Source organism: Malus sylvestris, chromosome 4, assembly GCF_916048215.2.
Source record: "Malus sylvestris chromosome 4, drMalSylv7.2, whole genome shotgun sequence".
Taxonomy (NCBI): Eukaryota; Viridiplantae; Streptophyta; class Magnoliopsida; order Rosales; family Rosaceae; genus Malus; species Malus sylvestris.
Window position 1 is genome coordinate 26,137,225 of NC_062263.1, and position 26,297 is coordinate 26,163,521.

General features: G+C 39.5%; 2 protein-coding genes and 1 non-coding gene across 3 annotated transcripts; all 3 read right to left on the bottom strand.

Annotated features, from left to right (window-relative positions):
- Window positions 1-4,054: 4,054 nt before the first annotated feature.
- On the bottom strand, window positions 4,055-4,193 carry LOC126620557 (small nucleolar RNA Z247). The gene has a single exon (XR_007622568.1). It is a non-coding gene; the product is annotated as a small nucleolar RNA Z247 (small nucleolar RNA).
- A 10,195-nt stretch (window positions 4,194-14,388) lies between these two features.
- On the bottom strand, window positions 14,389-20,086 carry LOC126619194 (leucine-rich repeat receptor protein kinase HPCA1-like). Its single transcript, XM_050287488.1, has 20 exons — window positions 19,938-20,086; window positions 19,717-19,823; window positions 19,141-19,264; window positions 18,957-19,028; window positions 18,680-18,754; window positions 18,503-18,574; window positions 18,251-18,412; window positions 18,063-18,137; window positions 17,896-17,967; window positions 17,726-17,797; window positions 17,559-17,627; window positions 17,393-17,467; window positions 17,224-17,295; window positions 17,003-17,137; window positions 16,448-16,908; window positions 16,212-16,361; window positions 15,971-16,110; window positions 15,660-15,879; window positions 15,313-15,548; window positions 14,389-15,171 (listed from the first exon to the last, which is right to left on the bottom strand). Exons 2-20 carry the CDS (start codon window positions 19,793-19,795, stop codon window positions 14,659-14,661), a joined length of 2,874 nt encoding a protein of 957 aa, XP_050143445.1. The 5' UTR covers window positions 19,796-19,823; window positions 19,938-20,086; the 3' UTR covers window positions 14,389-14,658.
- A 481-nt stretch (window positions 20,087-20,567) lies between these two features.
- LOC126619203 (probable sodium/metabolite cotransporter BASS3, chloroplastic) lies at window positions 20,568-21,764 on the bottom strand. Its single transcript, XM_050287501.1, has 3 exons — window positions 21,394-21,764; window positions 20,893-20,988; window positions 20,568-20,776 (listed from the first exon to the last, which is right to left on the bottom strand). Exons 1-3 carry the CDS (start codon window positions 21,456-21,458, stop codon window positions 20,644-20,646), a joined length of 294 nt encoding a protein of 97 aa, XP_050143458.1. The 5' UTR covers window positions 21,459-21,764; the 3' UTR covers window positions 20,568-20,643.
- Window positions 21,765-26,297: the final 4,533 nt, after the last annotated feature.

Here is a 26,297-nt window from a genome sequence, read left to right on the forward strand (position 1 = left end):
GCTTTAAGTGTTTTTCTAGGATTCACTTGCATTTTTATTAAAAATGATTTCAAAAGCCTTTTCATCAAAAAAACTTTCAACTGTTTTAAAAGCTTTCAAACAAACGCTTAATTGTTGATGTACGCTTGCTCATATTTTCATTTTTGTTTTTTGTTTTGTGAAAATGTGATTATTGAGTAACACTCACCCACTTTTGCGACCATTGAGTTTTACACCATTTATAAGCAGTTTCACCATTTATTAATTTACGTAAGTCATTTTATTGAATATTTAATCATGTGAAGCAAGTGGCTCTTTACTATAACGTGAAAAAATGTTGAGCCCTTGCATGACGACGTAAGTTCAAACTTCGTCGGTAACAAAATTTATCGTTTGATAAAAAAAACATAAAAATCAACCAATAAATATTTGTGACCACGATCAGATCCGTTTTGACAGTCGGAACATCTCTTAGATGGCTTACATAAATTTTTAAAAGCTACGTCTGCAGCGAAAATGACAGCTAAAAGTAAATTTTACAATAAATTTTGGATAATCGTAAACCCGATTACAAATCGTGAGTGTTAGCTCAAACTTTCAGTAAAAATTCAACTGTTGAGTTTTCAAACAATATTTTTCCTAGAAGAAATGTTAGAAATCACGTTTAAAGAAGTCTTGCATCAAATCCAAAAGATCTAAGACACAATGTAAAAATATTACATGCCTATTTGTCAGTTGAAATCAATAACGCTACATATTCTTTTGCTACATTTATGTGTAGAAACTAAGAATCTAGAGAGAGAGAGAGAGAGAGAGAATTGTAGAGAGAGAGAAAGAGTAAAATAAGACTGTGATTTCATTAACATCAAAAGATCATTACACAAGGTATTTATACATAAATATCCTATCCCAGCCATATGTGCGAGCTAAGTATAATGTACAACTAACCACTAACCATGCTAAGCTTAATAGCTAAGCAAATATCTAATATGGTACATTGTTGTTGTGAGAAGTTGTACTCTCAACACACCCCCTCAAGCTGAAGGTAGGAGACCGAATTGAGAGCTTGTGAGTAAGATTTGCAAATCTATATGCAACTAAAGACTTGGTAAAGATATCAGCAATTTGAAAGTTGAAACAACATGAGACACACCAATATGACCAAGTAAAACTTTCTCCTGGATGTAATGATAATCAATTTCAACATGTTTTGTCCTAGCATAGAAAACAGGATTGAATGCAAGCGTAATTGCACTTTTGTTGTCACAGCATATGGCAGGAGTCTTTAACAAAGGAAAGGAGATATCCTGCAGAATTTTGCACACCCAGGTTATTTCAGCAGTAGTTTGAGCAAGAGACCTATCTTCTGCTTCGATTGACAATCTAGCTACTGTTGCTTGTTTCTTAGCACTCCAAGAGATGAGATTATGGCCTAAAAACACAATAACCACTGGTGAATCTTCTGTCCACAGGAAAACCAGCCCAATCTGCATTAGACCAAGCCGTGAGGCATTGAGTGCCTGTAGTGAACCAAATACTAGAATTAATAGTGCCCTTGAGATATCTCAAAATACGCTTGACTGCCTGAAGATGAATAGTTCTTAGAGAATGCATATGTTGACAAACTTGATTGACAGCAAAGGCTAAATCAGGCCTTGTCCATGTGAGATAATGTAAAGCACTAACTGTGGACCGATAAGAAGTAGGATCAGATAAGAGAGTGCCTGAGTGATCAAGTTTTGAGGTAGACACATGTGTTGCACAAGGTTTAAATCCAAGCATGTCTTTTTCTTGAGTAAATCTAAAGCATACTTAGATTAGTGCATAAACATACCTTTGGATGACCTTTGAACTTCAATGCCTAAGAAATAATGAATATCTCCCAGATCCTTAACATGAAACATTGTTTGAAGCTTGGAGATGATGGATTGACACTTAGTGGTTGAACTTCCAGTGATGATTATATCATGAACATAGACCAAGATGAAAGTAATGAAAGTATCTCTTTTGATAAAGAGACTTGTATCAGCGTAGGAGAAACTGAAACCCAAAGAGACAATAACATTGTAGAAGGCTTCATACCAAGCTTGAGGAGCTTTTTTAAGACCATAGAGTGATTTCTTAAGCTTGCAAACATGATGAGGTTTGGAAGGATCCACAAAATCAAGAGGCTAGATCATGTACACATCTTCCTTCAAATGACCATGCAGAAAAGCATTACTTACATCCAATTGATGTACAAACCAATTATAGTTGACTGCAATAGATAGTAGAATCCTGATAGTAGTAGGTTTTGCAACAAGACTAAAAGTTTTTGAGAAATCCAAACCTTCATGTTGATGAAACCCTTTGGCAACAAGTCTTGCCTTGTACCTTTCAATGGTACCATCTGGTTTGTGTTTAACTTTGAAAACCCATTTGCAACCTACAAGGTTGTAATTGGAGTTGTGTGGAACCAAATCCCAAGTTCCAGTCGATTGCAAGGCTTGAAATTCAAATTGCATAGCTTTAATCCAGTGAGCATGCTTGGAGAAATGTAGATGGAGTAGAGGGTAACTTTGTGAGATGATCAACAGTGGATGGAAAGTGATGTTTAGTTGCAGTAAACACCTTGGGTTTATGAATGCCTACCTTTGCTCTTGTAACCATTGGATGAGTATTGACAAGAGCTAGAGGCTGTGAAGAAGATGGTTGAGAAACAGATAAGGTAGATAAGATAGGATGAGAGGACTCTGTGTTAGGATAAGTTGTTGATGAGGAACTCGATGTCTCTAAGGGAGTTGCAGATGTAGGGGGCTTTGTAGGATACAACACAAACAGTGGAAGAGACATAGGAAGCTTTGTAATGATTTATTTAGAAATTCACCCCCTGAATTAGATCTTATACATTGAACTTTGAGCTCAAGTAAAGTTTGAACCTTTAAGATAAAAGTCTTGATAGTGGATAAGACATCAGACTTGAAGTATAGAGGATAGAGCCATCTATATTTAGTAAAGTCATCCATTATTATTATGTGAAACTTGTATCCAGTACATGAGGATGTGGGAGAGGGACCCCATACATCAGTGTGAAGTAATTGAATTGGCCTAGTGGATGTACAAGGTACATCGGTAAATGGTAGTCTAGAAGCTTTGCCTAAATGACAAGCTGTGCACATAGACAATTTATTAACAAAACCAATTACAGGCAGATGATTTTTATTCACCATAGAACTTAAAGTGCCACTAGAAGGATGTCCAAGGCATTGATGCCAAATCTGGAAATCAGCCTTAGCAATCATCAGAGTAGTTGGTGAGATTGCAACCCTAGAAACACCATTTGAAGCATTCCAGTAGAAGGGGTATAACCCTCTTTCACTAGGGCCTTGGAAAAGTATCTTCCTAGTTCTTAGGTCCTTGACATAGAATCCAAAAGGATCAAATGTCAAAGAACACTAATTGTCATATACAAACTTGTAAACAGAGAGCAAATTATGAGATTTTTGAGGAAGTAAAAGCACATCATTCAATCTAAAAGTAGCATTATTTATGCGAATGAGAACATATCCAATATGAGAAATGCACAGACCTTTTGCATCACCAACAAACAGCTGATCATTGCCAGAGTATGGAATTGCAGAATTGAGTGCAGAAGGGTCAGGTGTGACATGTTGAGATGCACCACTATTAGTAAGCTAATAGCTAGGAGGGGCATAGGCATTCATAGCAGACATTGCAGTAGGAGTTTGTGCATTCGAGTTCGAGGAAAATTGAGAGAAACGATTGCATGTAGGAGCCCAGTGACCATATTGAAGACATAACTGACATTGAACAAAGCGCCCAAAGGAGTTGGATTGACCGAATGTTTAATAAGAAGGGCCAGCACCAAGAATACCACTAGAGTTGTTGTGATTCCAGTTGTTAGGTACGTTTCCCCTAAAATTACGATTCTGATTGTACCAATGTTGATTTGGAAAACGACCATGAGAATTACCTCTGTTCAACTGAGCACCAAAGGTGTTAAATTGTGCCACATAAGCATGAAATGGTGTAGCGGAGGAGGATGAAGCTGTGGTTTTGTGTTTTTGGAGTAAGATATCTTTGCTCAATAGAAGGCCATGAAGTTCATCGACCGTCACAGACTCATTGTGAGTCTCAATAGAGTCAACAAATGACTCATAGTCATCAGAAAGACCAGATAAAATGTATGAAACGAGGTCAGATTCAGAAATTGGTTCACCAACAGTAGCAAGTTTATCAGAGATATCTTTAATTGAATTAAGATAATCAGTCATGGAAGAGTCACATTTCTGAATCGTTTGGATCTTTGATCGAAGGCTATGAACATATGTGCGTGAAGCACCAGAGAACCGCCGCTCAAGAGACTGCCAAAAGGAGCGAGAGTCTTCCATTCAAATAGTCAAAGGAAGAAGATCTTTGGAAAGTGTTGAGTTAATCCAAATCATCAGAATTTGATCACGCTCACACCAGGTCTCATAGAGAGGATTGAGAACACAAGATCCAGAGGAATTGAGAACAAATTCAAGAGGGCAGAGATCCTCACCATTGATGAGGCCAAGAAGCTTGAAATGCTTCAATACAGGAATGAAGAGACAGTGCCAAGTGATGTAGTTCTGACACTTGAGCTTCGTTGGAATCATTCCAGCAACATTTGCAATGGAAATCGATCCAATTGACATGATCGAAGGATTAGAGATCTCGCTGGGAAGGAGATTCACTGGGGAATTAAGTGAAAAAAGAGAATTGGAGGAGTTCGTAGCAGTTGCCATAACCTAATTTGGTGAATTGAGGACGAAAAGAAAGAAATCCAAGATGCAGCGACCTGTGTGGGAGATAGGAAAATTCAAGAAACGCAAGAAAGTTTCAAGAAAGAGAGGGAAGCGTGATAGAATTAAAAGAACACTACAAAGTAGCACACAAATGTCCTATTGATTTTCCTTATTAACACTAAGATTTGTCAATTGTAGCATATGAAAATAAGGGTCTTTCTTGCAGAAGATTGTTTTATCTAATTACTTAAAATGTCACAAAAACTGGTTGCTGTCCTACTGACCAGCCACCGAAAAATAATTATTAGACCGACTTACACTTATCTAAAGTCTACAACAACAACAACAACAACAACAACAAAGCCTTTTCCCACTAAGTGGGGTCGGCTATATGAATCCTAGAACGCCATTGCGCTCGGTTTTGTGTCATGTCCTCCGTTAGATCCAAGTACTCAAGTCTTTTCTTAGGGTCTCTTCCAAAGTTTTCCTAGGTCTTCCTCTACCCCTTCGGCCCTGAACCTCTGTCCCGTAGTCACATTTTCGAACCGGAGCGTCAGTAGGCCTTCTTTGCACATGTCCAAACCACCGGAACCGATTTTCTCTCATATTTCCTTCAATTTTGGCTACTCCTACTTTACCTCGGATATCCTCATTCCCAATCTTATCCTTTATCGTGTGCCCATACATCCCACGAAGCATCGTCATCTCCGCTACACCCATTTTGTGTACGTGTTGATGCTTCACCGCCCAACATTCTGTGCCATACAACATCGCTGGCCTTATTGCCGTCCTATAAAATTTTCCCTTGAGCTTCAGTGGCCTACGACGGTCACACAACACGCCGGATGCACTCTTACACTTCATCCATCCAGCTTGTATTCTATGGTTGAGATCTCTATCTAATTCTCCGTTCTCTTGCAAGATAGATCCTAGGTAGCGAAAACGGTCATTTTTTGTGATCTTCGCTAGATTGCTCCGGTCATTAGTGTGGATAAGTATATAAATGGATAGAGATAGGAAAGCAAACACAAGATGTACGTGGTTCACCCAGATTGGCTACGTCCACGGAATATAGGAGTTCTCATTAATTGTGAAGGGTTTACACAAGTACATAGGTTCAAGCTCTTCTTTAGTGAGTACAAGTGAATGATTTAGTACAAATGACATTAGGAAATATTGTGGGAGAATGATCTCGTAACCACGAAACTTCTAAGTACTGGAGTGTGGTATCGTCTTGACTTGCCTTATCTGTCTCATAGGTAGATGTGGCATCTTCTCTGGAAGTACTCTTCCTCCATCCAGGGGTGGTATCTGTAACTGGTGGAGATGCACAAGGTAATGTATCAATTTCACTTGAAGCTTACTTGTAGTTTCAGGCTTGGTCAAGCGCGATACAAACCATGTAGTAGGAGTCCCCCAAGTCGCCGAGCTAGGGGATCTGCTGAAAGAGGTGACAGACAAGATAAGCAATCAGAGCTCCGGCTGATTGTTCACATTCTCCCTATCTTGCAGGCAGCATGAAGGATAAAGAGAAGAAAAATGAGAAGAGATGATATGGGATACTTTTGCTTTTGAAGAAGTAACTTTCCACAGGCTTATTCTTGAACTGGGCTGGAGGGTTTTCTGGTTTCCTCCAGAGTATAAGCCCGACTGAAGAATTTGAGGGTCAAAACAAGTCCATCAAATCTAGAGTACGTTCGACCCTGCTGATATGGGATACTTTTTCTTTTGACAGAGTAGTGGATGTATCGGCACGTGTGCTGTTACGCTTGTCTCCACATGCTTCCTTGTATCCTTCTCACTTGCCCTATCTGTTCCTCAGGCAGATGCGGTATCTTCCCTGGAAGCATAAGATGTTGAAGATGAGTACTCGAGAGCAATGCCAGGTAAGTAATCAGGTAAGGGGTTCCAGGCAGTCAGTTCCTGGCTGGAAGCTTGATTCCAAGTGCTGACTGATTGCTCTCTTTCTCCTTGTCTTGCAGGTAAGAACAAGGCCAAAGGAAAAGACAGGGAAAAAGCATGATATGGGATACTCTTGCTTTTAACCCTGATGATATGAGATATTCTTGCTCTAGTATAGCTTGTTTACAGAGGTATTATCGGGGGGAAAGAAAACTGAATATTTCGAAAGGCTTCGTTGGGAGTGCCCTCTCAGATAAAAGGAAGGGTTGAGCATTTTTGCAGGTCTGCCTGTCCGTTGGGGATGGAGGTCGACATATATAGGAGTCTCCCTAACATCAAGTAATAATGCTATTCCTTTACCCTGCTTGGTCATAGTACGGTAGTGGGAGCTGCCAGCTTCACATGTTTAAACTTTGTCAGAGCACTTTGAAAAAGTGGTTTGTGGTATCTGGAAAGCTGATGTTGCGTGTGAAGATTACAGACAAGCTTTATCCAAGGAGATCCAGCTCTTGAAGTTGGGAAAGTGGTGCCTCTTCGATTTTCGAACAAGCAATCCTGTCGGGGATCTGGCTCTCGAGATTCGGAGAACGATGCCTCTTCGATTTTTGAGAAAGTAATCCTGCTGGGGGTATGGCTCTCGAGATTCGGAGAGCGGTGTCTCTTCGATTTTTGAGAAAGTAATCATGTTGGGAGTCTGGCTCTCGAGATTCGGAGGGCGGTGCCTCTTCGATTTTGGAGCAAGCAATCTTGTTGGGAGTGTTTTCTCGAATGTGAGTAAAGGTTAGGCATGTTTGCTAGTCTACCTTGCCACGAAGCACAGAGGTTGACACACAAGGACTTTCCAATTATCCAGCAGTGGTACTGTTCCTTTACCATCTCTTCGATTTTTGAGAAAGTAATCATGTTGGGAGTCTGGCTCTCGAGATTCGGAGGGCGGTGCCTCTTCGATTTTGGAGCAAGCAATCTTGTTGGGAGTGTTTTCTCGAATGTGAGTAAAGGTTGGGCATGTTTGCTAGTCTACCTTGCCACGAAGCACAGAGGTTGACACACCGGGACTTTCCAATTATCCAGCAGTGATACTGTTCCTTTACCCTCTCTTCGATTTTTGAGAAAGTAATCATGTTGGGAGTCTGGCTCTCGAGATTCGGAGGGCGGTGCCTCTTCGATTTTGGAGCAAGCAATCTTGTTGGGAGTGTTTTCTCGAATGTGAGTAGAGGTTGGGCATGTTTGCTAGTCTACCTTGCCACGAAGCACAGAGGTTGACACACCGGGACTTTCCAATTATCCAGCAGTGCTACTGTTCCTTTACCCTTGTGGGTAATAATATGGTAGCTAGACCTTCAAAATTTATGTGTCTAAACTTTGTTAGTGTTGTTTCTTTGCTATTCTTTTACCCTTCTTGGTCAGAGCGATGTAGTGGGAGCTGCAAGCTTCACGTGTCTCAACTTTGTCAGAGAACTTTGGCAAAGTTATTTGTGGTACCCATGAGTTACTGTTGCGTGTGGGAAGTGGGTGATTGAACAGTACGATTCATGTGCTTTCTACTTCGCCAGAAATCTTCGACAGAATGCCCATAATTTCCGCAAAGCTGAGTGTGCGTGTGACAGGTGCTGACAAGGCTGGAAAAATAGGTGCCTTTTCAATTTCTGAGATCGGCCCTCGTGGTCTATGAGCAGCCCAGCTTTTGAGAAAGCAAGCCTCTTCGATTTCTGGGATCGGCCTTCGTGGTATTTGAGCAGCCTAGCTTTTGAGAAAGCAAACGCCTCTTCGATTTCTGAGATCGACCCTCGTGGTCTCTGAGCAGCCCAGCTTTTGAGAAAGCAAACGCCTCTTCGATTTCTGAGCAGGCGCTTCTTCGATTTCTGAAGCTTCGTCGAGTGCAAATTTTTATAGGGGCTGACATTAAGTTCCAAAGCACACTTGAATATCCACCAGTAGAAGCTCCATTCTTGCACTTCTAAGATCTTGATTTGTCCAACCTCTTCTCTCTTCAACACCTTTGAAAATGTCTGGCCCCTCCGACTGTCGTTTTGACTTGAACCTTGTTGAAGAGGCAGCCCCGCCTTCTCCAGACAACATATGGCGCCCATCCTTCGTCTCCCCTACTGGTCCTCTTACCGTTGGGGATTCCGTGATGAAGAATGATATGACCGCTGCGGTAGTGGCCAGGAACCTTCTCACTCCCAAAGATAACAGACTACTTTCCAAACGGTCTGATGAGTTGGCTGTTAAGGATTCTCTGGCTCTCAGTGTTCAGTGTGCAGGTTCTGTGTCTAATATGGCCCAACGCCTATTTGCTCGAACCCGCCAAGTTGAATCATTGGCGGCTGAAGTGATGAGTCTCAAACAGGAGATTAGAGGGCTCAAGCATGAGAATAAACAGTTGCACCGGCTCGCACATGACTATGCTACAAACATGAAGAGGAAGCTTGACCAGATGAAGGAATCTGATGGTCAGGTTTTACTTGATCATCAGAGATTTGTGGGTTTGTTCCAAAGGCATTTATTGCCTTTGTCTTCTGGGGCTGTACCGCGTAATGAATCTCCAAATGATCAACCTCTGATGCCTCCTCCTTCTAGGGTTCTGTCCAGTACTGAGGCTCCGAATGATCCCCCTCCGATGCCTTCTCTTTCTGGGGCTCTACCGACTGCTGAGACTTCTCCTAAGCAACCTTTGTGAAGGCTCCCTCTTGTTTGTTTATTTTGACTCAAGTATATGTACATATTTGTAACTTATCGGGGATATCGATAAATAAGCTTTCCTTCATTTCAACGTATTGTGTTAAATACACCAAAGCCTTCTTCGCTAAGTTCTTTGAATTTTCTTTTGTTGAAGCTTGTATGTTGAAGCTTTGTGAGTGGAGCATGTAGGTTGAGGTAATGTTCCCTTAATTTCCCGAGTGAGGAAAACTTCTCGGTTGGAGACTTAGAAAATCCAAGTCACTGAGTGGGATCGGCTATATGAATCTTAGAACGCCATTGTGTTCTGTCATGTGTCATGTCCTCCGTTAGATCCAAGTACTCTAAGTCTTTTCTTAGGGTCTCTTCCAAAGTTTTCCTAGGTCTTCCTCTACCCCTTCGGCCCTGAACCTCTGTCCCATAGTCGCATCTTCTAATTGGAGCGTCAATAGGCCTTCTTTGCACATGTCCAAACCACCGTAACCGATTTTCTCTCATCTTTCCTTCAATTTCGGCTACTCCTACTTTACCCCGGATATCCTCATTCCTAATCTTATCCTTTCTCGTGTGCCCACACATCCAACGAAGCATCCTCATCTCCGCTACACCCATTTTGTGTACGTGTTGATGCTTCACCGCCCAACATTCTGTGCCATACAGCATCGCCGGCCTTATTGCCGTTTTAAAAAATTTTCCCTTGGGCTTCAGTGGCATACGGCGGTCACACAACACGCCGGATGCACTCTTCCATTTCATCCATCTAGCTTGTATTCTATGGTTGAGATCTCCATCTAATTCTCCGTTCTTTTGCAAGATAGATCATAGGTAACGAAAACGGTCGCTCTTTGGTATTTCTTGATCTCCGATCCTCACCCCTAACTCGTTTTGGCCTCCATTTGCACTGAACTTGCACTCCATATATTCTGTCTTTGATCGGCTTAGGCGAAGACCTTTAGATTCCAACACTTCTCTCCAAAGGTTAAGCTTTGCATTTACCCCTTCCTAAGTTTCATCTATCAACACTATATCGTCTGCGAAAAGCATACACCAATGAATATCATCTTGAATATGTCCTGTTAACTCATCCATTACCAACGCAAAAAGGTAAGGACTTAAGGATGAGCCTTGATGTAATCCTACAGTTATGGGAAAGCTTTCGGTTTGTCCTTCATGAGTTCTTACGACAGTCTTTGCTCCTTCATACATATCCTGTATAGCTTGGATATATGCTACTCGTACTCTTTTCTTCTCTAAAATCCTCCAAAGAATGTCTCTTGGGACCCTATCATACGCTTTTTCCAAATCTATAAAGACCATGTGTAAATCCTTTTTCCCATCTCTATATCTTTCCATCAATCTTCGTAAGAAATAGATTGCCTCCATGGTTGAGCGCCCTGGCATGAACCCGAATTGGTTGTCCGAAACCCGTGTCTCTTGCCTCAATCTATGCTCAATTACTCTTTCCCAGAGCTTCATTGTATGACTCATTAGCTTAATACCCTTATAGTTCATGCAATTTTGTACATCGCCCTTATTCTTGTAGATAGGCACCAAAGTGCTCGTTCGCCACTCATTTGGCATCTTCTTCGTTTTCAAAATCCTATTAAAAAGGTCAGTGAGCCATGTTATACCTGTCTCTCCCAAAACTTTCCACACTTCGATTGGTATATCGTCTGGGCCTACTGCTTTTCTATGCTTCATCTTCTTCAAAGCTACAACCACTTCTTCCTTCCGGATTCTACGATAAAAAGAGTAGTTTCTACACTCTTCTGAGTTACTCAACTCCCCTAAAGAAGCACTCATTTCATGTCCTTCATTGAAAAGATTATGAAAATAACCTTTCCACCTGTCTTTAACCGCGTTCTCTGTAGCAAGAACCTTTCCATCCTCATCCTTGATGCACCTCACTTGGTTTAGGTCCCTTGTCTTCTTTTCCCTTGCTCTAGCTAGTTTATAGATATCCAACTCTCCTTCTTTGGTATCTAGTCGCTTATACATATCGTCATAAGCCGTTAACTTAGCTTCTCTCACAGCTTTCTTCGCCTCTTGCTTCGCTTTTCTATACCTTTCACCATTTTCATCGGTCCTATCCTTGTATAAGGCTTTACAACATTCCTTCTTAGCCTTCACCTTTGTTTGTACCTCCTCATTCCACCACCAAGATTCCTTTTGGTGTGGGGCAAAGCCCTTGGACTCTCCTAATACCTCTTTTGCTACTTTTCGGATTCAACTAGCCATGGAATCCCACATTTGGTTAGCTTCCCCCTCTCTATCCCACACACACTGGGTGATTACTTTCTCTTTGAAAATGACTTGTTTTTCTTCTTTTAGATTCCACCATCTAGTCCTTGGGCACTTCCAAGTCTTGTTCTTTTTTCTCACTCTTTTGATATGTACATCCATCACCAACAAGCGATGTTGATTAGCCACGCTCTCTCCTGGTATAACTTTGCAATCCTTACAAGTTATACGATCCCCTTTCCTCATTAGAAGAAAATCAATTTGTGTTTTTGACGACCCACTCTTGTAGGTGATCACATGTTCTTCTCTCTTCTTAAAGAAGGTGTTGGCTAAGAAGAGGTCATATGCCATTGCAAAATCCAAGATAGCTTCCCCATCCTCGTTTCTCTCCCCAAAACCATGGCCACCATGAAAACCTCCATAGTTGCCTGTCTCCCTGCCCACGTGTCCATTTAAATCTCCTCCTATAAATAACTTCTCCGTCTGAGCAATTCCTTGCACCAAGTCTTCAAGGTCTTCCCAAAATTTCTCCTTCGAACTCTTATCCAACCCTACTTGAGGTGCGTACGCACTAATCACATTGATAAGTTCTTGTCCTATTACAATCTTGATTGCCATGATTCTATCTCCTACCCTCTTGACATCTACAACATCTTGTGTCAAGGTCTTGTCCACGATGATGCCAACACCGTTTCTCGTTCTATTTGTGCCCGAATACCATAGTTTAAACCCTGAGTTTTCTAGATCCTTTGCCTTACGACCAACCCACTTAGTTTCTTGTAGGCACATAATATTTATCCTTCTCCTCACCATAACTTCTACTACTTCCATAGATTTTCCCGTCAAGGTTCCTATATTCCACGTTCCTAAACGCATTTTGCTCTCTTGAACTCTCCCCTTCTGTCCTAGCTTCTTCACCCTTCCCCATCTAATAGGATCAAAGTACTTCTTTTGTGTGTCCCGTGTAAAGTTGATAGGAGCATATGCTCCCAAACAACTTTGAGTGGAGTCGTTCGGAAAGAAGTTTCTATAGCCCCCTTGCTCATTTAACACTGCATCCGGGTGCCGATGGAGATACAGCGACCCTTGCTCACTTATCACTGTGCTCGGGCCACACAGCGCGCCACTTACGGGTGACGCCCTAGCTTTAGCGCGATTTCGTTCTGGATTCATTTTCATAAGGATTCGACGTAATCATGGAGTGCCGGCTGTCGACTACCTGACGCCCTCCCCCTCCTCCTTTATCCGGGCTTGGGACCGGCAATGTAAGACTTATCTAAAGCTACACTCACACAAGACACACAAAGCTACACTCACACAAATCTTTAGGAGTTTTGGAGTTGATTTTCTATTTAAATTAAATTGAACAAAAACAGGAAATAAATAGATTTTAAGTAGTTCACAAATTAAGAACAACGAGTTAGAGGAATTGCCATCCACCACCAAATAATCATGCAAACATGTTATGTTTCATTCAAATTCCTTTTATTTCCGGATGAAGATGCTCAAGTTGGCTCAATGTTAGAACTCAACCTATTACTCTTTCTTACGTAGTATGTTAAGAGAATGGCGTTTTCAACTTAACTTAGTCTCTAGCATGCAATCTAGAATGGCGTGTTCATAGATTTAACAAGTAGAAATCATTAAGAACGAAAAGAGTTTTAGTCATCACAAGGCATCGTAAGTATTGACATTGTTTTACTTATCTTAGAAATTGGTTCACATGTTAATCGCAATTAACAAGTACCACTCTAGAACATATGTAGGTCCTCATTCAACAAGGGCAGGCACACACATATTCATAGTGTTAGAATTCTAGATATGCTTACTACGTATGCATCCATAGAAAACAAATAAAGAATTCATCAATGAGACAAGTAATGAACCAATTTTCATCCATTCATAAAAGTAATTCAAACGAAATGTCATAACAAACTTGCAATCATATTCGGGGCTTCAAAACAGCCCCTAACTTCTAAAAATTTAATTACACAAAGGTCTCAAATTAAACCAAAAGAAAGACATGAGTTTGAGAAGATAAAACCAAAAGAAATCGACCTAGGCATCCTCTTCTCTTCCTTCCTTCCCCAATGTTGCTTTTAAACCAATTCTTGCTGCATCATTTTCTTCTCCTTAACTCACCCACTAATAGCCATTTAGTGATGACAATAAGTGAGAGGAAATGTGGTAAAACAATTGTAACACTTTAGGTAGCCTTTATGCCAATTACTCCCTCTTAATCCTATTTTTAATTCCATTTCCTCTGATATTTGAATAGGTGTCAGCTGACTTGTTCTTGGCTGCATCAGTTTTGGCTGCTAAATTTATTGGGTTTATTGCTTCCATTGCAATTACAAACTGCTCAGCCTCTTGGTAACCTTTCAGTGTTAAAACGGCCATAACTTCTTCTAGAAAAATGATATTAGCAATCCGTGAAATGCTCCAGAAAATAGACATCCGTAGCTTTCCAAGCATATAAGGTTCATTCTCTAATTCATTTTGAACTGTTTGCAACTTGCTTCCAAAGTCAGCTGATCTGCACAGGCAGTTTTGACGAATTTGTTACTAAAAATCCTACTTGTGCTATTTTTCTTTTATTTGCTTGACAAATCCCACAAAACACAAAAACAAAGTAAATAGCTCAAAAATATAAGGAACTAACTAAGAAAAGAGAAGTAAATTTGATGTAAAATATATATAAATATGAGCTTATCAAAGCAGAGGATCAAAGTCGGTTAGACAATGGTGATGATACCATGTAGAAACTGAGAATCTAGAGAGATTTCAGTTATAGAGAGAGAGAGAGATAGAGAGAGAGTAAAATAAGATTGTGATTTCATTAACATCAACAGATCATTACACAAGGTATTTATACATAAATATCATATCTCAGCCATATGTGCCATCTAAGCATAATGTACAACTAATCACTAACCATGCTAAGCTTAATAGCTAAGCAAACATCTAATCTGATACATTGTTGCTGTGAGAGGTTGTACTCTCAACTTTATGTATATATGGATACAGAAAATTACAATTACGAAAGAAGAAAGTAATTAACACAAAAGTCCGTTGCACTCCATAATTACTACTTGGGTTCAATTTTCGCTGAAACAGCGCATCCACCGCTGTAATCAAAGGAGCCGGTGCTGTCATTGAATTCCTTTTTCGGCAAGCCAACGTTGTAGGGATGTTTCGGAGCACCTTTTGATGCTGCAAACTCCGTGGCTGATGAAGATGCTGATGTTGAGTTTGTGTTCATCCCATCGTTCTGCAGAATGGTTTCGATAGCCTTCACAAGTTCACTCATCGTGGGACGATCTGCAGCTGATTCTTCGACGCATTGCATGGCTAGCTCCAAGAACCTCCCAAACCCAATAAGAGTTCCTGAGTTTCGAATGTTTCGATCTGTTAACTCCCTCAAACCGTAATGCTCCTCGTCATTCTTGTCCATCACCAATTGTACCTCACGGACAATGTATTTTCCCTTCTCGATTGGCTGCCTAGCAGTTATCAGTTCAAGCATAACGACTCCAAAGCTGTATACATCGCTCTTCTCGGTCAATTGTTGAGTCATGTAGTACTCAGGATCCATATAGCCCTGAAAGTGTAGACAGTAACTTACAATACAAGAAATGTTGAAACTGGAAAACACGATTTTCCTGCTTAGTGCTTACCATAGAAGATCACATTTTAGGTAGTTATAAATGATAACATTCGAAATGCTTAATTGTAAACTTACTAGTGTTCCTTTGACCTGAGTCGAGACATGTCCCTTTCCGCTGTCATTGACCAGCTTCGACAGGCCAAAATCTGTAACCTTCGCCGTTAAATGTTCATCTAATAGAATATTGGTGGACTTCACATCTCTGTGAATTATAGGAGGATTTGCAAGCTCATGTAGGTAAGCCAGTCCTCTTGCTGAGCCAAGAGTGATTTGGAGTCTCCTCTTCCAATTGAGATGAATACCAGATCTCCCTGCAACTCGTATTAGAACAAATCTTATCATTACATGTTAAATCAATGGTACTAAATGAAGCACATAAAACTAAAAATATGAAATAGCGAAAAGTAAAATCTAAAACTGACCTGACAAGCTTTCCCTAAGTGTTCCATTAGGCATATACTCGTAAACCAGCATCTGCTCTCCTTGTTCGAAACAGAATCCCAAAAGACCAACAACATTTTTGTGATGAACGCGAGAGAGCAACTCAATTTCAGTCGTGAACTCGACGCCTCCCTGCATTGATCCTTGCCGAGCTCTTTTGATTGCTATCACTTGTCCATCAGAAAGCATGCCCCTGTAAACCTATGGATAGCCAACCGAAAAGTACAGAAAAAAAAATATTTTAGCTTCAAGCACAATTTCATAGATGTTACTGAATGAGTTGTATATATACCTTCCCGTAGCCGCCAGATCCTATCTCATTACTGTCAGAGAAATTATTGGTGCACTTCTTAAGCTCATCATACGAAAACCATCTTGCTCCCTTTAACTGTGGTGCACCGCCACTATCATTTCCGCTTGGCACCCAAGAAGCTGGAAGATAGAGGAGAGTAGTGAATATAAGCTGAACAGTATCTAGCATTAGTGACAGAATTTCAGTCTAGAAATTATCCACAACAGGAATGATTTCTTACCGAAAGGTCTGCTTAAACCAATGGCTCTTTCCGCACGTTTCCTTTGCCTAATGGCGTAAATTCCTACTACCACGAGGCCCACAACAAGAACGAGACAACTAACTGATATCCCAACAATAACACCAGTGCTCATAAAGCTTTTATGTGTGTCTGAAACAATTCGGGTTTTTAACTGTCATTTTAATTGATCTTCTAATGCAGGGAAGGTGTATATGAACACTGTGATTTAAAATTACCTGGGAAATTATATTGAGCTGGAATAAAAACGAAGGGTCCAAACCCGTCTGGCGGCATGTAAGGCTGACTGCTCATATCAAAACCAATCCTGATAATCTCAGACCTATTAAAATATGTTCCTGTAGGTGGAAAGAGAGCCACATGTACTTTAAGATGGTCATCGTTGTCGAAGAAAGGGTTATCAAGTGACACTGAACCGGGAGTGAGGTGAAGTTTCACCCATTGTTCTAGGGATTGAAACAGAGTCACATTTGTCAATTCCCTGAAAGTGGGCGCTCGGAAATCCAGTGTTCCTTCAAAAGGATATCCACATTGACAACTCTGAGGGCTTGGCTGCTGACCCCCGGGGCATGTAATGGATGGACAATCCGTGCTAGTAGCATACGGTTTTGTATTTGATTGTGGAGGCTGACAGTACGGACTCGAGCTAGATTCATTGCACAATGGGTTCCCAACAAGTCTGCAATATGAAAAAGTCACAACTAAGAATGATTGTCCCATGAAAATACAGAACATCATAGAAAATTAAGATCGAGGCCTGTGAACCATCTTACATTAATGTATTTTTGTACTTATAACTCTGGGTTATTCTCTGAATCTGATTGTTCTGCAGATCAACAAGCGTCAGTTGCGGACTGATGTAATCACCCATGTTAAATGTGTCGTTAAACGCGTTGTTTTTCAGTTTCCTGTCGAGTAACAGAAAAGATGAATGGCCAGTTTACTGAAATTGCAGCACGTAGATGAATTATTCCGTTATTCTCCTTATACTTACACTTGCTGCAATGACTGTATGCTGAACATCTGCTCTGGCACAGTCCCTTGAAGTGCTACATTTTCTAAAACGCTGGCATCATAACAGTAAATAATTTCAAAATGATATCACAATAAATTTTTCACTGTCCTTTTCCAAGACATTTTCATGTAACCTCCACCAGACTTACATAGTGGTGAGCGAGAGCAAGGTTGAGATCCAACCCGGAGCTTTTGATGGATCAAACGAGTTGTAACTAAGGTCTCTGAAGTAAAATCATTAGGATTTATCAGTACAACACAAGAACAGCCCGGAAAACTGAAACTGCAAATGACAGCTCCATGACATGTACTCACACATAATTGAGGGCATTCAATCTAGTTAGGTCGGGTAAAGAGCCGTCCAACTTGTTGTGCGCGATATTTCTGGAAGAGAATATAAAAACCGTGTAAAAGCTGATTAACCATCACTAAGATTATGGCAAAAGCACACCAAAGTATTTTCTTGGAGAGTTTGTACTCACAATTTACTGAGATTTTTTAGGTTGGAGATATTTGAGGAGACTGGTCCCGTCAGAGCATTCCTATCAAGCCGACTGTTGCAGAAAAGAACGGTTTTAGTCTAATAAGTGTCAAGAAGCAGATACGCTTAAATGTGGAGGAAAAAGAAAATTCAAGATGGCTTTTTACTCACAGAACCTCGAGAGTCTGAACGGAAAATATTGTTGATGGAATAGTCCCAGTGAATCTATTTCCATCAAACAATCTGCAAATAAAGAATGACAAGCAGTTTAAGTATAGAACATAAACTGATAGATAGGATCCGGACAAATTAGAAACTGATCGTTTGGATCAACTTACATATGGATCAGTGTCATCTTGGAGCTGAAAAGTCTGGGTGGAATGGTACCTGAAAGCTGGTTCTGGTTCAAATGGCTGCAAATTCATATAATCTGTTTTAAGTTTACGCAATAAGCAGTGGCATAATCCTTACTAGAATTTCATTTTCTTTCCCGAATGGAGAGAGTTTCAAAACGGAAAATACTCACAAATGTTTAGCGTTAAACAGTTGGTCTAAGCCGGGGGTAGTGCCGCTCGAAACTGGGAGAGGTCCAGTCAACTGATTGTCTGCCAGGTCCAGCCAATAGAGGTTGGAGAGATTACCCAAAGAAGCAGGTATACTACCGGTGAAGTTATTCGTATTCAAAGCCCTGAGAAAAACCAAGGTTATATAAACGTGGGAAAAGAAAAACATTATATTGGTTTGCACTAACAGTATGAATAATTAGTCCAATTCTTACAAGAAGAGTAGCTCTCCAAGTTTCCCCAATTCACTTGGAATAATTCCACTGAAGCCGCAACCAGCTAGGATCCTAAAAGATGGAAACAGTCTCGTATAATTATCCGATATAAAAACTCATGTTCCCTAAAGTTCAAAAGGTGCAGATGTGAAAAATAGCTTGGTAAATTGTTCTTACAGGAAGTTTAGATTGCTCAGATCCCCTAATCGTGGAGAGAGAGAACCGGTGAGGCCTTTGTTGAATGAAAGATCCCTGCAATGTTATCGTTTCAGCTTCGTCACAAAAAGAATTCCATCCCTAATCAAGATTGAGCTTAACAAAATAACTGACACTGCGAAAGTAAACACGTTTTATGCATATTTTTTTAATTAGACATCAAATTTGTTGTGTGTTGCTCAGTTCATAATATACTGCAAAAATATGCTGGTATGAAAGGAGGAACAATCTCACTCACAAGGATCTTAACTCAGAGAGCCCCGCGATGTCGCCTTCAATTTCCCCTTTCACGTTCATTCCTGATAATCGCCTGCACAGTGAACATCAGAAGAGGTTCTGGTTCAAAATCTTATTAAGAAAGTAAGCGAGAATGCTCGTAATTACAACGATCACATCAGAATGCGAAGATGAACAACACTCACAGTGCAGTCACCCTCGAACTGTTGCAAGTGATGCCTTCCCAGCGCTCCCCACATGGATCGTTTGACTTGTCCCAGCTGGGTGGAACGTTGCTCCATGTCTGCCTCAAGGACTGGAGTGCAATAGCTGGATCAACACACTTATAAATCAATCAACTACCTTTAATAGGAGCAATGAGGGTTTAGAACGAAATTTAACCAAAACTTCAAAATAATTCACATTAGACCGAAATTAAATGGACTAATCGCTTAATACACACACGAAAGAATCTACACCAAGGATGCATAATACTGGTATCCCAAACCAATCACACTGTGTCATCCGTTTTTACTTTCCCATATAATAATAGATGATTGATTTGGAATATCGTCACGGAGAATAGGAAGATGAACATGATATCACAAAAAACCTCTCAAGTGAACGGATATGAAGGTAGCTTTGAAATTGTAGACCAAAAGTGGAAACTACACAAAACCCAATTTTCCCATGAATTAAGAGATCAATATACATATATATATATATATATATATATATATATATATATATATATATATATTGATCTTTAAGACTATACATACCATCATCTATGTGTGTAGAAGAAGAGATCACATGAATTCCAGAGAAGCAGAAAGCCAGAAAGAGCAGCAGCAGCCGCATGGTTGCCTTGGGAAATTTGTGGGTGAACCTGTGAGGCCGATCAGCTAGTAAGCAGAAGCCAAAAAGCACATTTGTACAAAATTCTACTTCGTTGAAATGTCAATAAAAATACTTTTCAAACATATCTTCTTCCACTACATACCAACTACTACACCATTTGAATGGTTGGAATTTTATTTAATGAACAAAATTAAGAGTCCCAGGCATGCATGTACATGCATCCCTCCAAGCAACCAAAAAAGTGCTTTTTTGGAAGCTCGCTTATTTCTAAGCAATGAAGCTGGATTTCCTGAGTTGGGTTCTTTCAACTGTCTCCAAAAAAACACCATGCAGGCTACAAACCTCCAACTTTATTTAATTAATTTAATCACTTAATTTAATTAATTTAATCTAATTATATGCTAATTGACTATGATTACGACAGAGAGTGATGAGATGATGGTTGTTTTTTTGCTCTGGAAGACTAACCGGAAAGATACGATGATTTTGGTTGGTGGGTCCTAAAACTCTGACATGCAAGACAAGGCGACGGGCTCCTCCTCCTTCGGCTGGGACCGATTCCTGGTTTCATCCTTGTTCTTAGGGCTGGGTTCGGTTCTTTTCGGTTCGGTTTTTTGCCAAAACCGAAACCAAACCGAAATTTCGGTTCGGTTCGGTTCGGCCCATATTTTTTTCGGTTTTTTTCGGTTCGGTTTTTTTTTCGGTTCGGTTTTTTCGGTTCGGGTTCGGTTTTTTTTCGGTTTTTTTTTTTTTTTTTTTTTCCTCCAAAAAATGCAAAACAACCACAACATAAGATAGAAATAGAAAATATGACATGTTTCCATCTCTCTAGGACGGTTTTTCAATATTCATGAGACACAAGCGATGAGAACAAAGCCAGCGTAGAACATCCTCGGCACGCCAGATGCGTTTGCAATTAGTACCCCAAGTAGCGGTTTCAGCACATACTGCGCGATAAACCCAACAGAGAGTGGTAAAGGTCTGCAACAGATGAGAAGTAAAGAGTATTGGAAGCACACTCAAAACCTCACTGACAGATTAGGATAAATAAATGACAGTAAGAAGAATATATACACAACACTGAACAAAGATATTACCTTTTGAATGCAAGAGCAAAATCATCAATCGAAAGTTTGATTCCAATTGACAGCATGATCCCACCAAGAGCAGGGGCATATAAATCCTTGGATACCCTGTATTAATTTTAAGTTAATACATTGCTAAACTAAATTAACAAAAAATTAGACTCTCATGTGCCTATAAGCAAACACATGCAAGCAGTCCCAGCTCATGAGCTTTAAAATTTTCCTAAACCAAAATCTCTGAAATTAAGAGTTGACTAAAATGAGCCAGGATTAAAGATAATGACTTTAGATTAATCTATACGAAAGGGTATCCACAAATAGTATTAATTTATAAATTTAATCCTTAATTATCCCAGCAAAAACAAAGTATCCATATATAAAATAAGCTAACTTGGACTGGACTTGCTATAAACTAAAAAAAAAAAAAAAAACAGAATCCCAGTTGCTAATTCCACAAGAACTCGACATGCGACCATTCAAAATCCAATAAAATTCAAGAAAACCAGAACTGACCAAGTGAACGTTGACGGCTGAGCCAGAGCAGCAATGGCGGTAGCAGCAACGACGAAAGGAAGCATTGCAGATAAGACCTGAGACGACGAGGACTTGGCACGTTGGAAAGAGGAAGAGAGGAAGGAGAGTTGAAGAGAGGAAGAGAGGAAGGAGGGAGAGAGAGACTGAGGAATGAGGGAGAGAGAGCAGCGGATGAGGAAGAGAGAGACTGAGGAAGGAGCGAGAGTGTTTGAGTGACGGCTGCTAGGGTTTGTAAACTTAACAAATTTTATAAAGCATTAGCGATTAGAATACCTATAAATCATATACTGGTACAGATATAGCAACAACAAGCCTACAGTCAAGTTGGCTTGAAGGAATTATCCCCCCTGGACGGAAGGGGTTCGATTCCTCACAGTAGCAGGTTTTAAGTAAATTTAATTTTAAGTTTAAAAGGTTTGTTGATTGCTCAAAAAAACTAAAAAAATTTCTGAAACCCTGGAGGCATGAGGATTCGAACCCATGCGCAGGGGCTTGAAAAGTTTCAAGCAAACCAACTTGGTAACAGGTTATGTCTTGTTATGATTGTATCACTAAAGTATTTATAATATTGAAAAAAAATTAAATATATATATCTATTCGGTTCGGTTCGGTTTGGTTCGGTTTCCGAACCTTAAAAACCGAAACCGAACCAACCAGATTCGGTTCGGTTCGGTTTGGCAGTTTCGGTTCGGTTTTTTTTCGGTTCGGTTTTTTTCGGCCTCGGTTCGGTTTGGTTTTCGGTTTTTTTCGGTTTTCGGTTATTTGAACCCACCCCTACTTGTTCTTGTTGAATAAAATAATGAACACGGTTTGGTCGTTTCCTAAGGAAATATCTAATATGTTCAGAACAATCAAAATTAAATAACGATATATTGATCACATAATAAGGACATAACTATCAAATATCGATAGTCAACAATTGTAATTTAAGAAAAAATCATTTTGACCAATTAAATTAATAGAAAATACATGTGGTTATTCTTCCTCCTTCAGCGCTATGACATGATATAATTTTGTCGTATTATTATCGGAATTGTTCATTCTTTTTATCATCATCTAACAACCATCTCTACAAAAATTCATTCGTTTGGACATCATTTAGTCATCCATATATGTCAAACCAATCGGCAGTCATGATAACAAGTAACATCCTTATTATGAACCAATGACTAAAGGATTTCTAAATCAAATAATTTTTTTAAAGATGTTCATTTGGAAGAAAAATAACACTTTATATGTAAGGAGTCAAACAATATATTTTTTTTTATATACATAGTAATTGTTTATAGAGTCATTCTTTCTTAAGTGCATAACCCGTCTTAAATGAGAAGAACTTACATGCAATCAGTTTGGTAAATTGATTGTATTCATGTCTAGGTCGACACTAAAATATACGAGGACGCATTATAGGCTTAAAAGATATTGAACAAGTTATAACACATGACCACACATTATTAACAAAGATGCCGCCAATAGTGTCCTTGCAAGCAAGTTTCTCTTCAACAATTGTAATTTAAGAAAAAATCATTTTGACCAATTAAAATTAATAGACAATACATGTGGTTATTCTTCCTCCTTCAGCGCCATGACATGATATAATTTTGTCGTATCATTATCAGAATCGTTCATTCTTTTTAGGATTTTTATCATAAATGATCTCTGAAATTGACTCACTCCATCAAGATGGTCATTGAAATTGAAAATCAATAAATGTAGTCCCTGAAAATGGATGACGCAAATCAATGTGGTCCTTCCATTAGAATTCCGTCAATATTTCTGTTATGTGCTGATGTGGCACATAAATAGATCCCACAAATCTAATTAAACATTACCATGTGGATTAAAAATGTTTAAATAATATTTTTTTTAAGTTTTATATAAAGAAACCTCCATCTTCCAACTCCCCAACCTCCCCACCTCTATTTCATGCGTCCAAAACTACCAGTCCAAGCTCTCCTCCCTCTCCCTCCTTCCCAATATTGTCAACTGCTGCTTTGACCCTTTCCAGTTTATCATCACTGCGGTTTCATGTGCGACTAGGTGGGGTGGGCTGTTGAGGTTGCTCGGATGGGAGGGGAAGAAGAAGATGAACAGTTCATCTTTTTTTTTTTTCCTTTTATATTTTTTAAGACTTGAAATTTAAAAAAAAAAAAAAATTTATAGAGTCATTCTTTCTTAAGTGCATCGCCCGTCTTAAATGAGAAGAACTTACATGCAATCAATTTGGTAAACTGATTGTATTCGTGTCTAGGTCAACACTAAAATATACAAGGACACATTATAGGCTTAAAAGATGTTGAACAAGTTATAACACATGACCACATGTTATTAACAAAGATGCCGCCAGTAGCGTCCTTGCAAGCAAGTTTCTCTTCAACAATTGTAATTTAAGAAAAAATCATTTTGATCAATTAAATGTAGTCATTCTTCCTCCTTCAACGCCATGACATGATATAATTTTGTCTTATCATTATCGGAATTGTTCATTCTTTTTATCACCATCTAACAACCATCTCTACAAAATTTCATTCGTTTGGACACCATTTACTTATCCATATATGCCAGACCAATCAGCAGACATGATAACCAGTAACATCCTTATTATGAACCATCAATTTGTGTGATTCATATGAATGACTAAAGGATTTCTAAATCAAATAATCTTTTTAAAGATGTTCGTTTGGAAGAAAAATAATTTTTTATATGTAAGGAGTCAAACAATATTTTTTTATATACATAGTAATTGTTTATAGAGTCATTCTTTCTTAAGTGCATTGCCCGTCTTAAATGAGAAGAACTTACATGCAATCAGTTTGGTAAACTGATTGTATTCGTGTCTAGGTTGACACTAAAATATACGAGGACGCATTATAGGCTTAAAAGATATTGAACAAGTTATAATACATGACCACACGTTATTAACAAAGATGCCGCCGATAGCGTCCTTGTAAGCAAGTTTAGTAAGAAATGGATATAAGGAGTAAGGAGTAAGGACGACCTATGGTATGTCTGTAACTAGTGTCATTGTCTCCACTAGGTGGTGGTGACGGTTGAGGCGATTTTTATGAAGGTAGGGTCTTCTTCTCCTTTTGTTTTCTTAGCATTAAAGATCTTATTGAAACAGACGATTTCTAGATTGCGACTGTGTCTACAACAACAATAAAGCTTTATTTTATTAAGTGGAGTTGGCTTTATGAATTCTAGAACGTCATTGCGCTCGGTTTTGCGCCAAGTCCTCTGTTAGTTTCAAATACTCCATGTATTTTCTTAAAGTTTCTTTTCAAGTCTTCTCTACTCCTTTTGCCCTAAGCCTATATTTCATAATCGCATTTTCTAATTAGAGTATCTGTATGTCTTCGTTTCACACGGTCAAACCACCTCAACCGAGACTCTAAAAAATAAAATATCCAAATTCACTACAACAAAGAAAATTCTTTCTTTTGGTGAGTCAAAATCCAAATACATAAACCAAGTACAAATTTCCGTCTAACACGGCACCAATAAGAACAACTCCAACTATAAGGGTTTTCGTTCACAAAGAAAATTCAACATTGTTTGGATAAACAGCACTGTGAAAGCAACCGGCGACATCTTCAGTTTGGATAAACAGCACTGAAGCCTTAGAACCAGCTGAGCAATAAGCAACTTCAATTTAGATAAACATCATTGTTTTGAGGCCGACTGGTTATTTATCCAAGTCTTGGCCAATAGGGATTTATGAGTCTTTGTTGGTAGAGGTCATCTCATCAACCTTCTCGGCGAAGTGAGGTGTTACAAGGATACTTGGCTAGGCACATTGAAACCAAGTTTTGTTTATGATTGGATACTCCCAAGTAAGTTTCAGAGTTCGGCATTTTGACGGCCAAACCATATTTACGATCAAGACATACATTTCTTTCGAGTATTTGTGTCTATATAGTTTGGTACCACTTCAGCGTACTTATACTCTCACGAATATAATCACTGTGATCGAACCCAACGTTGACGATTTGTGAACTTCGCAGAACTAGTAGCCTTGTCTTCAGGCTTTAAAACCCAAAGGCCGACACGTGTTCCTTCCTCGACCTCAGTCGCAAGATCGAGAAGTCAACATCATGCTCAACGCAACATCAACATATTTTACTTCCCGGCCAAATTCGGCCGACGAGTTGGCACGCCCTGCACACAACTGAATGACGTAGTTAGCTTATTAATTACTCAACATGCGCGCCACGTAGGCATGGTAGTTTTTAGGGTCAATATTTTGGCATGCCGGTGAGATCTAGTGCTAAAACTACGAAGTTCATGACCATTAAAACACGATCAGTAAAAAAGAAAACAATCATGGTAAAGTCGACGACTAATCTTCCAGTCTAAAACCCATGACAAAATGGCTTGTTACAGGCACAAAATCATCCTGCTGTTGCGACACCTGAAGCCACGAGTGTGACACGTCGAGAAAAGGAAATTAATCTCGGCAGTCAGACTCGTGATACATAATTCCCCACCAAAGTGACAAAAGACATTTTTGTTGAATGACTAGTGGATGATTGTGACGAGGACGGTGGTAAGGCCTCTGATCTACCAACCAAATCGTTTATTCGACGACAACTTGAAGAACAATCCTGGCTGTTTGAGCAAATATTTAGCCGAGAGGTAAAAAGTATACTTGAATAGATGCGTGATAATAGCGCTGTGCACAACAGAATGCTCGAAGCTCTAGTTAACGAAGTCCACAAAAGTGGACTTGCTGATCGATCCATACAACATTTTCTAAAGAATAATCCCCTACCAGCGATATAAGCTGAGACAGGATATGCTCGGCTCAAAATGATTGACTTAGAAAAAAATGGTGGATCGAGCTGCAGATCAGACAAATTTGACCAAAAAGCAGAAACGACATA